At 38.5% G+C, this 14,408-nt stretch overlaps 1 protein-coding gene across 4 annotated transcripts in view; it reads right to left on the reverse strand.

Moving 5' to 3' along the window:
• Positions 1–630: 630 nt before the first annotated feature.
• Positions 631–14,408, reverse strand: part of TFPI (tissue factor pathway inhibitor) — a 40,728-nt gene continuing 26,950 nt past the window's right edge. For 3 of the 4 annotated variants that reach the window (XM_083350526.1, XM_083350527.1, XM_083350528.1), the window contains 5 exons: positions 13,823–13,861; positions 11,209–11,385; positions 10,559–10,645; positions 4,371–4,553; positions 631–1,974 (listed from right to left, as the gene is read on the reverse strand). In XM_083350526.1, coding sequence (XP_083206652.1) covers positions 1,868–1,974; positions 4,371–4,553; positions 10,559–10,645; positions 11,209–11,385; positions 13,823–13,861 — 593 coding nt within the window. In that variant the 3' untranslated portion in view covers positions 631–1,867. Of the gene's footprint in view, positions 1,975–4,370; positions 4,554–9,358; positions 9,505–10,558; positions 10,646–11,208; positions 11,386–13,822; positions 13,862–14,408 lie in introns of those variants that run through there. The other variant, XM_083350529.1, reaches the window with a different exon arrangement.

The raw sequence follows: 14,408 nt of genomic DNA on the forward strand, positions 1-14,408 counted from the left end.
TCTGGTTTATTATTTAAAAATGCTCAGGAAGCAATTAGTTTAAAAACCTGCAGTAAAATTTAGAAATGCCTAACTAGCAGGGCTTTATATATAGCTTTTGACTATATATTTATAATAAAAAACCTGTCAATGATTTAGTTTTGATAATACTGCTTTAAGGAGCCTAAGAAGGTGATAATTGTGCACCCATTTGCACTGAATCACATTGATTGATTTGAATCCAGATTTTTGCACAGCCGTACTAAAGCTTGTATTAATTTAAACCTTTGGCTTTTAAAATAGAAATTTAAATGTAATTGAAGTCTTGTGACTTGGAAAGCACTAATTTATTTCTTCCTCTACATTTTTGTTACAAAACATTGTCCTCCTTATTTTCAAGGTTTATTACAGTTGCAATAAGCTGATATAATATTGCTCTGCAGAGTGGAGGATTAAACTTCTTTTTCTAAATTTCTAGATTCCAGAGTATCTAATAATTGAAATAATTATTCTAAACTGTGTATTGTCATACAGGTTCAACGATTATATCCAAAGGAGTCCAATAATATTCTGTTGCCTAAGGATCCATATAGCAAGGAATCAGTCTTCAGGCAAATTTATTTATTTATTTATTTGGATTTATATACCGCCCCTCTCCGAAGGGACTCGGGGCGGTGTACAGGGCAATTAAAATACTATAAACAACACATAATGTATAAAAATTAAAATGTAATTAAATCAAATAGCCCTAAACAATAAACACATTCTAAAATTTAAAATTTTTAAAATTTAAGATCTAAAATCCCAGTCCCTCAGTCCAGGCCGGCAAGTTCAAATAGCCAAGTCTTCAGGTTGTGGCGAAACGAGCGAAGGTCGGGAGCCATCCGGAGCTCAACAGGAAGCTGATTCCAGAGGGCAGGCGCGCCCACTGAGAACGTTCTCCCCCTGGGGGCCACCAGTCAACATTCCCTGACCGACGGCACCCTGAGGAGGCCCTCTCTGTGGGAGCGCACAGGGTGATGGGAAGTTAATGCCGGCAAAAGGTGCTCCCGTAAATAACCCGGACCCATGCCATTTAGGGCTTTATAGGTCATCACCAGCACCTTGAATCTCACCCGGAAGACAACTGGAAGCCAATGCAGCTCGCGGAGCAGAGGTGTTACATGGGAGTATCGGGAGACCCCCATCACAACTCACGCGGCCGCATTCTGCACCAGCTGGAGCCTCCGAGTGGTATTCAAGGGCAGCCCCATGTAGAGAGTGTTGCAGTAGTCTATCCGAGAGGTCATGAGCGCATGAGTGACTGTGCGTAGGGCATCCGGGTCCAAATAGGGCCGCAACTGGCGCACCAGGCAAACCTGGGCAAAAGCCCCCCTAGTCACAGCTCCTATATGATCTTCAAAATTGAGCTGTGAATCAAGGAGGACACCCAAGTTGCAAGCCCTATCTACGGGGGGTAACACCCCACCCCCTATAGATAAAGATGGAATAGAATGGACAACCCGAGATGCCGGTACGCACAGCCACTCGATCTTGTCAATTACCTATGAGAATAAAACAAAGTGATCTGCAGTCACAATGCTGTATATTCAGCAAATTCTGTATACAAGTCAGAGTGATTGGATAATGTCAGATTGAGAAGATAAAGTGAGCTAGTTCTGGATCACAGCCTTTTTTCCTGCAATTCTATGTAATAATCATAGGGGAATAAAATCACAGCATTAATTTTACAGTAAAAAGTCTGGCTCCTGACTGGCAAATCCCCAGGGGAATAGAGAGACATAAAGGTTGCTATAGAAAACTTTGATAAATAACTTGTATGCTATAGTGTTAAATAATGTGGGTAATATAAGAATAGTAGATCTTAAAATGAAACATCATACAGTGCTCAAATCCTTTCAATAACAATTGCCCCATCCACCAACTTGACTATTTGTTTCTTTCTTTTCCGACGTATTCTCATGACACCTTTTTGTCCCTTCTTTGAAATGAAACCTGGGTGGGGGAAAAAAAAAAAGAAATGACAAAATATACTAAACAGCATGCCATATTTTTCTCTTTCTTTCTCCACTTCAATTTCCCGCCCTTCTTTTTGTTGTTTCCCTTTTGTCTAATTATATATTGCAAACTCCTTAAAGTGGGAACATTTTAAAAAAAAACAGCTGTCACAATTTTGGACTGACAATATACAGCAATTGTTCCATAGCTGAAAGCATTACGATAAGAGATATTGATGCCTTTGGTTTACCTACACACTTCTATTTCATTAGGACAAATAAAAGATTAACAAACCAAAAGCTTGTTTATGAAAGGCACAGGTGTGGTCTTCTGGGAGGGGAAACCCAGGAAGTGGCCCTTTTTTGTCATGACTTCTGCCCTCTGGAATAATATTCCCCCTGAGATTTGTATGATCGCCATCCCGACCTTAACTTGACCTCAAGACCTGCCCCCCCCCAAGTGTTGAGTTACAGTAGATGGTAGAGCAACTGCGTGGCGTTTTGGTGTTGTTTTTCCAAATTCGTCTCCTTAAGGTTTCATACACTCATACCTTTTGTTTTATTTTGCAACCTGCCCAGAATTGTAAAAAAATAAAAATAAAAAATAGGGTAGCCTATGAACGAATGAATGGAAACTGGTATCAAAAACGCAAGGAGACAATTCTCTTTGGAATAATCTCCAGCCCTGCGGAAAAAATAAAAGTCAGATCTATTTCTAACCAGGAATTCCTTCAGATGATTCTTATTTTTTTTTATCCTGCCTTTACAGTATTATAACTCAGGGTGGTGAATGTACTGTACCTAATACTCTTCCTCCTTCTATTTTCCCTACAACAACCCTGTGAGGGGTTGGGATGAGAGAGAGCGAGGGACTGGCCCAAAGTCACCCAGCTGGCTTTCATGCCTAAGGTGGGTCTATAACTCACTGTCTCCTGGTTTCCAGGCTAGCATCTTTATCACATCAAACTGGCTCTCTTTATTTGTTACAGGTGTATTCCACTCTTTCTGTATGGAGATCAGTGCATTGTACATGTTCCCCCTCCTCCCCCATTTTGCAAATATTCCATAGTCCTACAAGTTAGTGTGAAGTAGGTTATTGGAGTAACAGTTAATGACATCAACAGAATATCGGGCTTCTATGGTCCTAGTTAGGTACTTAATCCAGTATTCTTGACTGCCTCACAGTGCGGCATTCAAAAGAGATGCTTCAAAACAGAACAGGGAAGGGGGCCTTGTGAGTGTGTTGAAGTACAATCCTAAGAGCTGCAGCCATCACTCATAGGGAGAGAGGGTGAAAATTCAGCAACCCCTGATGAGGTTTCCAGCCCCATTAGATTGGCGAAGCATACCGATTGGTTGCTATCGCAAACGTTAAAAGCTTGTGTATTGCACTCAAACTCCGAACAGGAGACAGACTGAATCTTTTCTATTTAGCTGTGCTAATGGCTGTGTTTAGGGCTTCCAGAAGATACAATCTGTAGATGCTTCTTAAAGGGGAGTAATAGGACAGACTTCTTTGACTTGTGGTGTTGTTGTTAGCTGCGAAGTCGTGTCCGACCCATCCCGACCCTATGGACAACGTTCCTCCAGGCCTTCCTGTCCTCTACCATCTTCTGGAGTCCATCTAGGCTCACGCCTGCTGCTTCAGTGACTCCATCCAGCCACCTCACTCTCTGTCATCCCCTTCTTCTCTTGCCCTCAATCTTTCCCAGCATTAGGCTCTTCTCCAGTGAGTCCTTCCTTCTCATTAGGTGGCCAAAGTATTTGAGTTTTAGCTTCAGGATCTGGCCTTCTAAAGAGCAGTCAGGGTTGATCTCCTCTAGGACTGACCGGTTTGATCGTCTTGCAGTCCAATGGACTTGCAGGAGTCTTTTCCAGCACCATAGCTCAAAGGCCTCGATTCTTTGGCGCTTGGCCTTTCTTATGGTCCAGCTTTCACTGCCATACATTGCAACTGGGAAGACCATAGACTTGACTATACGCACTTTTGTTGACAGGGTGATGTCTCTGCTTTTTAGTGTGCTGTCTAGATTTGCCATGGCTTTCCTCCCCAGGAGCAAGGGTCTTGACTTGTGTACTCAGTAGTAATACTTTACAAATGAAGGCAAATATACGTGTCCCAGGATAATGTGGCAAAATCCAATCTGGGTCAGTCACCAGGACCAGAGATTTAGTCTTCTGAGCCTTCAGACTTGTGCTGGAGCCCATCTTCAGAGAACCTCTCTCTACTATTCCAATATGTATTCCAATAAAGAGAAGTTCCCTGAACATGAACTCAAGCATGAGTTCAAAAGCTCGGAAGAGTTTAAACCTCTGGTCATGGTGACAGACCCAGATTGGATTTTGAAGTAATACTTTAACAAAGAATACTTCAATTCAAGCTTGCGACTGTACCTTTCTTACACATTTGCACACAGGCCTTCCTAGAGGTAAAATTATTTTCATTCCCACCACATCCAGTGTAGCTGAATGGACGGCATCTTCCAGTAGTTTGATTAAAGAAGAACCGTTTCTCATTTGCTTTGCAAAGTCCTCTGTCCATGGGCATCACACAAAGAGAAGGGAGCAGAAATAAGTCTAGGCATAATAAGTAAGAAAACATGGTGAGAAATAGAAGAATCCTGTATTCTTGTATTTTTGGTTCTATGATAAATACCTATTTCTCCTGTATTGCACTGAAGTTCTCATAATTTAAAATGGGTGTCTCTGTGGTATGTGTGCGCGCATGTGTATTGTTGGGGAGGTTTTTAAGTCAAAGGAAAGTATCAAAATTGAATGTGATTGTACATGCATAAAAGCATAAAACAGTGAAATACACACACTTAATATTATAATTGTCATACAATATAAATAGACCATTTAAAAATAAATAAAAATAGAAGTGAAATCCATAGTGGCATGAATACAAGCGAACAGTAAAATAAATCATGAAAAAGAACTGAATTTTCATGATAAAATCACAGGTATTTTATCCCAGACTATACCAATCTCACGCTCTCCAAATGTGGTGGATCAACACCCCCTTTCCCACCCAATGAGGCCAATGGACATGAAGGCTGTGGATGATGGGAATTCTCAGTCGAGCATGCCTAGATTAACAGTTTGTGGCAATGTCATGCTGCACTAATAAATGTGACTTCCAAGATAAATCATAAATCATAAATAAATCAACCCTTGATTGAATTTGTTTAAAATGTGCAATGTTCTAGCCACTGTTCCAATTAGGTACATAGTTTCTAGGTTTAACCAAGCTCAACATGAATGGTTGTTTTCCCCCCAATATCATTATCTCATTAAAACCATTGTGAAATTGTATTTAAGCATCACATCCCACTATTTACAAGGTCGCTCCTTTTGTAAGCTGCTGCTTTCACATGTTTGTGAAAAACGCATTCTAGCAGCTAAAATTGTTCTCTAAAAACTTGATGTTTCAAGAAACTACGAGACACCATGACATTCAGCACTTCTGAGACTTGTCCACTTTGGAACAATGCTGTCTGTTTGAAGACAAGGAAGGAAGACTGAAAAACGGCACATGTTTTTAAGAGAGATAATCAAACAAAGAAGAAAAGAGATAACCCAGAGATATGATGGTATGAGAAGCTCATAGAAGGTACACTGCAGCTCTGACTTGAAAGTTTGGGGAGAGCTAGATAAAGTGATTTCTGCTAGTGGGACTTCCCTGGCCAAGTCAGAGACTACAGTTCTGACTCCATAGCCCAGGGGTCTTCAAACTTGACCCTTTTATGACTTGTGGACTTCAACTCCCAGAATTCCTCAGCCAGTCCACAAGTCATAAAAGGGCCAAGTTTGAAGACCCTTGCCATAGCCTTAGGAACAAGCACCAAGAACTAGGACTGAGCACCAAGAACTAGAAGCAGCACTGGCCAGTGAAGCTAGTAGTCATTTTAATTTCTTATTATATTGCTGCAAACTGATATTATATTAGGGTATTATCAAACACACGCACATACACACACACACACACACACACACACACACACACAGTGTCAATTATATCTTATGTTAGCAGTATTCAGCAACAATCCCAACAAATGTCAGGTTTCTGGAGCAGCCAAAGAATCTCAGGCGTCTGACACTGGCCACAACATGTTACGCAAAGCCTATAGTATTCCTGCTGAAAGATAATTGTACTTCTCCGCTTGTGCCTGGAAATGAAACCAAAATGCAGTTTAAGGGGTGTTTTACAACTAGATTCATAGTCCTTTCTAGCATTTGATCCTAGATACCTTCAGAAGTGTACTCAAGCATTAAAACAAATGGACAAGCAGAAAACAACAATAAAAGAGTTACTGTCATTGTGAGACTAAGGAGTAAAGAATGTTGTCTTATGAAACAACCACGAAAGAGAAACAGCAATAAGTCTATTTGGTGCAAAGATACTAGTGATTTGTGTGAAAAATCAAGAGGGTTTTATGAAACTTAAGCAAAGCAAGGACTGGTTATTGGAGGCTTTAAGGGCCTTGATTTTCTAGATGAGAAATAATGATAGAGATAGTATTATTTTATTTTTTTTAATTCCATTTATATCCTGCCCTTCTCCGAAGACTCAGGGCGGCTTACAAGCTTAGCATCCAAACCTGCCCAGGTTCATAGCTTATAAAAAAAGGCAATTAAAAAGCTGAAGCTTAAATTATTTTACAAAACTAAGTAAAGTCTTAAATTATATGTATGTGCTGCTAGGTTACAGGAAAAAAACAACCCATGGGGAAAAAGGGGAAATAGCAATTTGCTTATAAAATGCCAGGAAGGAAATCTCTCCCTCAGTCAGTTTAGACTCAAACTAAACATAGAGAACACGTCTTTTCATTGAATAGAAAGCAACAGATTCATCTTGTGATTCTGAGGGGGTCCTTTTCTATAAAACTATTGAACAAGCTTTTCTTCAGTGCCTTTCGTGCCCCTTGCACAGAACATGCAGGATTTTTAATTTAAACTCACTTCCGGTTTATCACAGTGGTTGACTGAAGGCATTTTTGGTGTCAAGAGAAAGTGAATGAGGTGCTTAATTCTACACTGGGCAGATGATACAACTTTGCACATCAAGGCCCCTTCTTTTAGGAAGACAAGAAACAATGGATGGAAACTAAAGAAGGAGAGAAGCAACCTAAAACTAAGGAGAAATTTCCTAACAGTGAGAACAATTAACCAGTGGAATGGCTTGCCTCCAGAAGTTGTGGGTGCTTTTAAGAAGAGACTGGACCGCCACTTGTCTGGAATGTTATAAGAGTCTCCTGCTCGAAAAGAGGGTTGAGCTAGAAGACCTCCAAGGTCCCTTCCAACTGTTATTCTATGTTCTATATTATGTTAGCAGAGCCATTTCCTAGAACATTGTGAGGTGTTTCTTAATCCCCTTAATCTCGCATTTTGAATTTATTCTTTTGCCTCTTCTGTGAAGATGGCCAAATGGAGTCATGCAGACATATGAATGGACTCACACACATACCCACAAAAAGAAACAGCATGAAGTTGAAGAAAGTAGCTAAGTAGGTGGATGAAATTCTGTCCATAAAATTTTCCTATCTATGAATATCTATAAAGAGAAATATTAGAACATTGTGTGTGTGTGTGTGTTTCATACCCCTGCTGTAAGGATTAAGATAGCTAATTATGAAATACTATTTTCTATTAAAATATCCAATTAACAATTAACAGAGCAGTAATAAATTGCTGATATTATTTAACTACCACAAAGAATATTTGGTAGCTGTCTGTTTTGTCAAGGAATGATACTATAGGAGTCAGTTGACCCAAAAAGAATAATAGTTCAGCAGACTATCTAAACTCAGAGATAATAGCAACATTTCATGCCTTGCTAAAGCCATTTGAAAACAGTTCATAAATTAAGGGCATCTTCAAATCTCTTTCATTAGAGTGAAATTTTATCTAGTTCTTTTCTATATGATTGTCTGATTACTTTTGCCACTTACCAAGAAGATTGGTGTGCAAGCAAAAAGGGCAAATTAAATTGTTTCCATTAAGCCCTGCAAGTTGGCTTTATATCTTGTTAGGCATTTAGAGGAAAATACATTGGTGCGTGTGCATGAATGTGTTTATTTGTGTGTATCTGAGTAATATAGAAGTATTTCTTGGCTGGTCATTTAGCAAATGTTTGAAGTTACAACAGACACTCCCCCCCAGCAAAAAATACCCCATAGTTGTTTGCCCTTATGACCAATCACAGGGATGCTACAGCACATCCCCCCCAGCCTATCTCACCCTCCCCCCATTTTCCCCATCAGGCCCCACTCTCTCTTCCTTTCCCATCACCCACTGCACACTTGCCTTTCGAAGAGTTCTGGAGTTTGGATTTAGAAAACACAGTAAGTGGTTGTTTTGCTGGGTTGTATGGTGCAATTTCAGAATTATTGCTGTTTGGAAAATAGTGGCCATTTCCTAGATCGTGCAGCCCAGCCCAGAAACAAAATAACTTGCTTTGCTTCCCTAACTCAAACTATGGAGTTCTTCGAAAGGTAAGTGTGTAATGGGTGACATGAGATAAGGGAAAGGGTATTGGGCCCAGTGGGATGGAAAGCAGGCCCAAGGCCTGTGGGCCTCCTGAGGAGCAGGAAGTGGACCATGGGATGCCTTAAAGGTGGGGAAGGCTTTGGGAGGCCGTGGCCAGGGTCTCCTCCAGAGCCCAAGCCACCCCATGCTTTCCTTAATGATCTGCCTGTTCATTAAACAACCTCATTGGGAAGAGCAGGGATGATCACATGGGTACTTCACTTAATGACCATCATGATGTCTGACTGTAATGGACAAGTTCCATTACAGTCATGAGTAGAGGACTACCTGTAATGTGATCTCATCAGGATTTTGTAATTCTGTCAGACTGTTCCTCACTGTGGCTCTATAGGAGTGCCAAGGTATTCTTAGAAGATAGCACTCCTAAATTCTCAGAACTAGAACTGAGAATTTCTAAGCTACCATGTTTTCCCAATGATATGTACCCCTGACTGGATAGGTTTACGTTTTGAGTGGATTGTCCAAATTCAACAGCAGGTCCTTGCCTAAGCAAGGAAGAAGAATCAACCTAAAGACATAAAAACATGAGATGTGTTTAGCTGCTCAATCAAGGCAAGCACCAAAAAAGTACTGTTAGTTACTCTTGAAACAGTTTTAATGCTTTCTTTATTTATCTACTCAGAACATTTCTGTGCCATCCTTCATCTTGATTGGATTTTGGGTGACACAAGAGAGCCTTTCCTCCATCCCATTGCTGGATTAGGTGATTACAGCCCAAGCAAAGTTCTATGTTCTGTCATGAATGAAGCCAGGATATAGAAAAACCACACAGCACTTTCCCATCATAGGCAGTCCCAAAGTTCATTAAGAAGATCTCCCTGGACTTCTCTTACAGGCACTCCAGTTTTCTAGCCAGCATGCATAATCCACAAACTACCAGCCAGTTCCCACATCCGAATGCAAGTGCAGATGGCCAGCAGAAAAATATAGCAACCGTGATCAGTCTTTTTCCAGCTGTTCCTTTCTCCCTGACGTATAACTGTGGATCATAAAAATGAGAAGTCTCACTCTCCAATATGGCGTACTCTCGTGGAAAAACAATGGCAATAAACCTTTCAAAGAGAGTTCTCAGATAAAAAAAAATCAGGAGCAATAAAAATAAAAGAAGAGCAAAAACAACAAAAGGGATTTATTTTTGCCACTAACAATTACCTCAGAAATGTTAGTATTTATTATTTCTTTCCCTATATTTACGTATATATCCCAAGTCTCAAGACTCTAGGAGATATGCAGGACAGTTACGTAAAAATTAAAAATGAAATGAAATGAATGAAACTCTGATTTCATTTATTAATGAGGATTTTATAGTATATTTTTTTTGTTTTGGCTTCCCTGGACTCATCTATTTTTCCTCAGTGATATTTGGAGGGAGAGTCATTAGTCTAAAGACCAAGTGGATATTCCTTCAGGCAGAAAGCAGTAAAATATAAATCCAGCACATTCAGAAGGAATAATCTGTCAGACAACATGCTAGGTGCTACAATGCATTGTGTGACTATTCCCATGTTGCAATGGCATGTTAGAAATTTGAAATCTCCTCCGTAAACTATAGTTTTGCAGTGGCACAGTCAAAACAGAAATTCCCAGAACTTTCTCCCAGTACTAGTTAGCAGGGCTGAGCGTGTTTTTGGTTGTTACCAGTAGTCAGAATAAATAATATAATATGCACCATGTGATCCTGGTTAAGGAAGCTTCATATGTTCCTTTCTATTTAGGCCTTACATATGAGAGTGATAAAAAGGAACTTTACTATCTTTTAGGAGAATGCACCGAGAAGCAGCTTTTCCATGGAGGGCAGGCACAAACACCTGACTTTTAAAAAGCAAGTATACAGATGATGGAATACAGAGGAAATTTAAAAAAAATGGAGTAATCAGTCACCAAGCTTTGCACAACCCCCCCCCCCTTAGTTAAATAAACTGAATGCCCTTCAGAATCACTAGAGGCAAAGTAGAAACACGTCCGGGAAAAATTCAGATTAGAAATGTAGAGCGAGCCTAATACTTACTCAGGAATAAATTATTAATACATACCTTGTTTAATAAGTGGAGCACTATTATTACTAATGGTACTAAAAACCATGTGGCCATCATCTATTTGTAGCGAATTGACTGAGGGGACTGAAATTAAAAAAAAAAAGTCTGATCAAAATGGTATATCGGGACAGAGAAAATGGTGATTAACATTTATTTAATACCCAAAGGTTGTAGCTTCCTGAAATCCTCTTTTCATTTGAACTTACTTAAAGGTAAGAAGCAGTTTTCACTTCTTTTACATTTGTTTACGTAAAACTGAAGCAGGAGTTTATTCCGACCTTCTGTTCTGCACCATACTAGCTTGCTAATGCATAATTTAGGCAGTTCTTTCACTGGAGACTTTTCTGATTCCTTATTGTCTTTGCTTTTTGTCCCCAGTTATAAAGGCACATGATAGCAACCACCCATAGAAGCAACCTTCAAACTGAGCATGTGAACGAATTTCTATTGTAGCTTAGCACACACACTACTCTTCCCACACGCTTCGAATTCTATAAATTCCAAGACCCATCAGCTATTGGTAGTTCAGCCAATAAAAGCTGGTGATAGTTGCTTTATAAAAAGATCTGGAAGGCCAGAGCCTCTCCATTCTTACATTATACTAACAGGCACTGAGAGATGCGGTTAAGAACCCATGAAGCACTTACCCCTGTCATGGCAGGTATTTTGGCATTCTTGCAAAGATTTAAAGTTGTTTTGGTTTCCCAGGCAACCACCATATTGGAATTTTTCACATTGCTGTGACTCTTTGTTGTAGAAATACCTGGTAATTAATCCTCGGCAGACACCAGGGTCATTCTCCAAAAGGCAGAAGGCAGGCTTTTCTGTGAATTAGGATTGTTTCAGAGAAGAAAATCATGTCATTCTTTTCCACTGTTATTGCTACTGAACCCTCTTAATTTCATGACCAAATCATTCGGTTCTAACTAAAGTTAAATGCTGCTCAGTCCCTTTTTTTATTAAAAAGTTTTACAAAAACAAAGTTTTACAATATATCCCCAAATCCCCCCACCCCAAACCTGCCCACTTCCCCCCCCACTTCCCAGAGCTAAATACAGGATTATAGTTATAATAATCATATTCTAAATAAAAATTATGCAAATATACAATTAACCAAATTCATAATGTGCTTTAACTGCCCTTTAACATAACTACAATCAAAGTACCAATAACAATATCCCACTAAAATCTACTCGTAAGCTAAATGGAACTTTTTAGTCCCATATTTGTTCTGAATATAATCTATCCATCTCCTCCAAACTGAAATATATCTTTCCTGCGAATGATCTTTCAAATAAGCAGAAATCTTAGACATCTCTGCAATATTCAAAACTTTAAACACCCATTCTTCTATAGTAGGCAAACTCCTTCTTCCAATATTGTCCCACCAGTAACCGTGCTGCCGTTATCATATTCAACATCAAATTAGTTTCTTTAACATCACAATCTACAATAATACCCAATAAAAACAATTGCGGAGAAAACTTTATCTTTCTCTTAAAAATCTCAGTCCCTTTGACTTCAGGAGGAAAGATGTAGGAAATCCTTCAGCACTCTAGTTTTATAGGTGGAAGATTTTAACATATTCAGAATGTGACACATAATGTAATTGTGGTGTATTAATCCACCGCAGCTGGCTAAGGACTTGCTATATACTCTGCTTTGGTTTGCAAATAATATGGCTGGTTCAGTTTCCAGGATGGACATAACAGAGACGGAACGTGATGAGTTTCACAAGCCTGGTTTATTCTGGTATGTTTTGAGCCACAGTTAGTCAATAGCCCTCAAGAGAGTGGTAAACCTTTGATGCTGCCATAATATTTAATATTTAATTTCAGAGTCCAGATGGCCCCACTTTTTCAAAAAGGTGAGCTACGATAGAAAATCTCTCTCACAAAACTATGAGATTTGTATCTTTTTTCTTTCTTCCTTATACTCAGTTGTCAGGCTTAAACTCAGCTGTATTTACACAGTCTTCAAAGGTAGGCTACAAAAATCATCTCACCACAAACTGCTGAAAGTAAGAACAGCTGGTACAACTTCTAATACAGCTGGAAAATGGACAATAGTTTCAAAAACATGGTCGAAAAGACAGCATAAAGATAACTCGGCTAAATTTGTCAATTAGGTATCAGACTTCTCATTCTGTTATTTATTTACAAAATTTATATCCTGCCTTTCTTTCAGGAGCTCCAGGTGGCATATACACATACCACTCCCTCGTCTCACTTTTTATACCAACAACAGTGCTGTGAATCAGGTTGGGCTGAGGGAACAATTGGTCCAAAGTTACAAAATATACATCTGGGGGTAGATCTGAACTTGGTTATCCCACTTTTAATGTATCAGTTTACACACTATATCTATGTTAGTCTAATTACAGAGAAATGCTCTCCATCATTTCATTTTAAACTCAAACTTTAAACCTAAGGGGCCAAACTTAAATTTTGGTGATATGGGAAGAAATTAGTTTATTTAAGGATGAACCAAACTAATTGTTAGTGGTATTCAGAGGTCTTTCTGCTTGATCCCTATATCTCCTAAGAATACATAGTACTGTCCTCTGTCAGTTTTTGGTTCCAGAAATTGAGGTCTGAAATGAAATCAACTTTAATGCAATTCTTCCAAAACTGTGGATTCTTATGGGTAAAAATATCCTTCTGAATAATATTTTTTTAAAAAAAAAGAATATCTGTCTTGCAACATACTGATTCTAACTCTCATGTCACTGCTTTCCTAGTACTTTGATTGGTTTCAATGGGATTCAAGATAATGGTACCTTTACAATCAAGATATTCATCTTTAAGGCAAAGAAGATAGCCACTTAAAATCTAATTAACTAAGGATAATTGAGTTGATGTGATATGAACACTAATAATTTACCTTGGCAATTTTCATTTCTCATTCATTATTCATTTTACAATACAAACTTAATTGCGATACAATTATATTACATTATACATTGTAAATTGTAAGTTAAAATTATTGTATTGCATTGTACTGTTAATATGAAGCCCTCCAAAATCAAACAACATAAATAAAAGTGATCTCATTCTTGAGCCCCTCTCCTTCTTACAGATGAAAGATATATAAAAAATCGTAATTATTGTTTCCTATGATAAGTACAGCGATCTTATAAGTTAATAAGAACTTGAGACATTTGAATAAAATCTGTATAGTAACTTAACCCAGCCATATTTCTGTTGGTTAATTATTTCTTAATACTGAGAGATGACAAAACACAATAAAACAGTAAGTTACCATTCTTAAGTCTTGTTTTCTTTGTCTTCTCTCGCACATCTGTAATTGAAAAAGTAATTTTAAACTGGATCTAGAAATGGGTAAAAATCCTCACATGGGTATAGTCTTTCTCTTTCTCTCCTTTATATAACTGCACATCACAGTTACTTAAAAATGTATACTTTTGTCACTGCTGCATTTATGTAGAACCCCATTCTTTCAGAAATATAAAAAGTGAAAATGCTAAAGCATTAGTGTCATTGTTAGACTATGCATGTGTTCTTCTGAATACATTAATTTTATGTAATTTATCAAATATATATGCTACTCATCTCGCAGTGCGAGCTGACCACTGAGCAGTTAATATACTTTAACATAGTTTAACAACTTGGCTCCAGAAGCGGTGAGTGCTCCAACATTGGAAGTTTTTAAGAAGAGACTGGACAACCATTTGTCTGAAATGGTATAGGGTTTCCTGCTTGAGCAGGGGGTTGGACTAGATGACCTCCAAGGTCCCTTCCAATTCTCTTGTTGTTATTATTATTATATTATTATTACAAATTTTTTTAAACATCAGAATAAAAATCAAGAAAGACACATGTATAGT

Source organism: Vipera ursinii (assembly GCF_947247035.1).
Source record: "Vipera ursinii genome assembly, chromosome: 1".
Taxonomy (NCBI): domain Eukaryota; kingdom Metazoa; phylum Chordata; class Lepidosauria; order Squamata; family Viperidae; genus Vipera; species Vipera ursinii.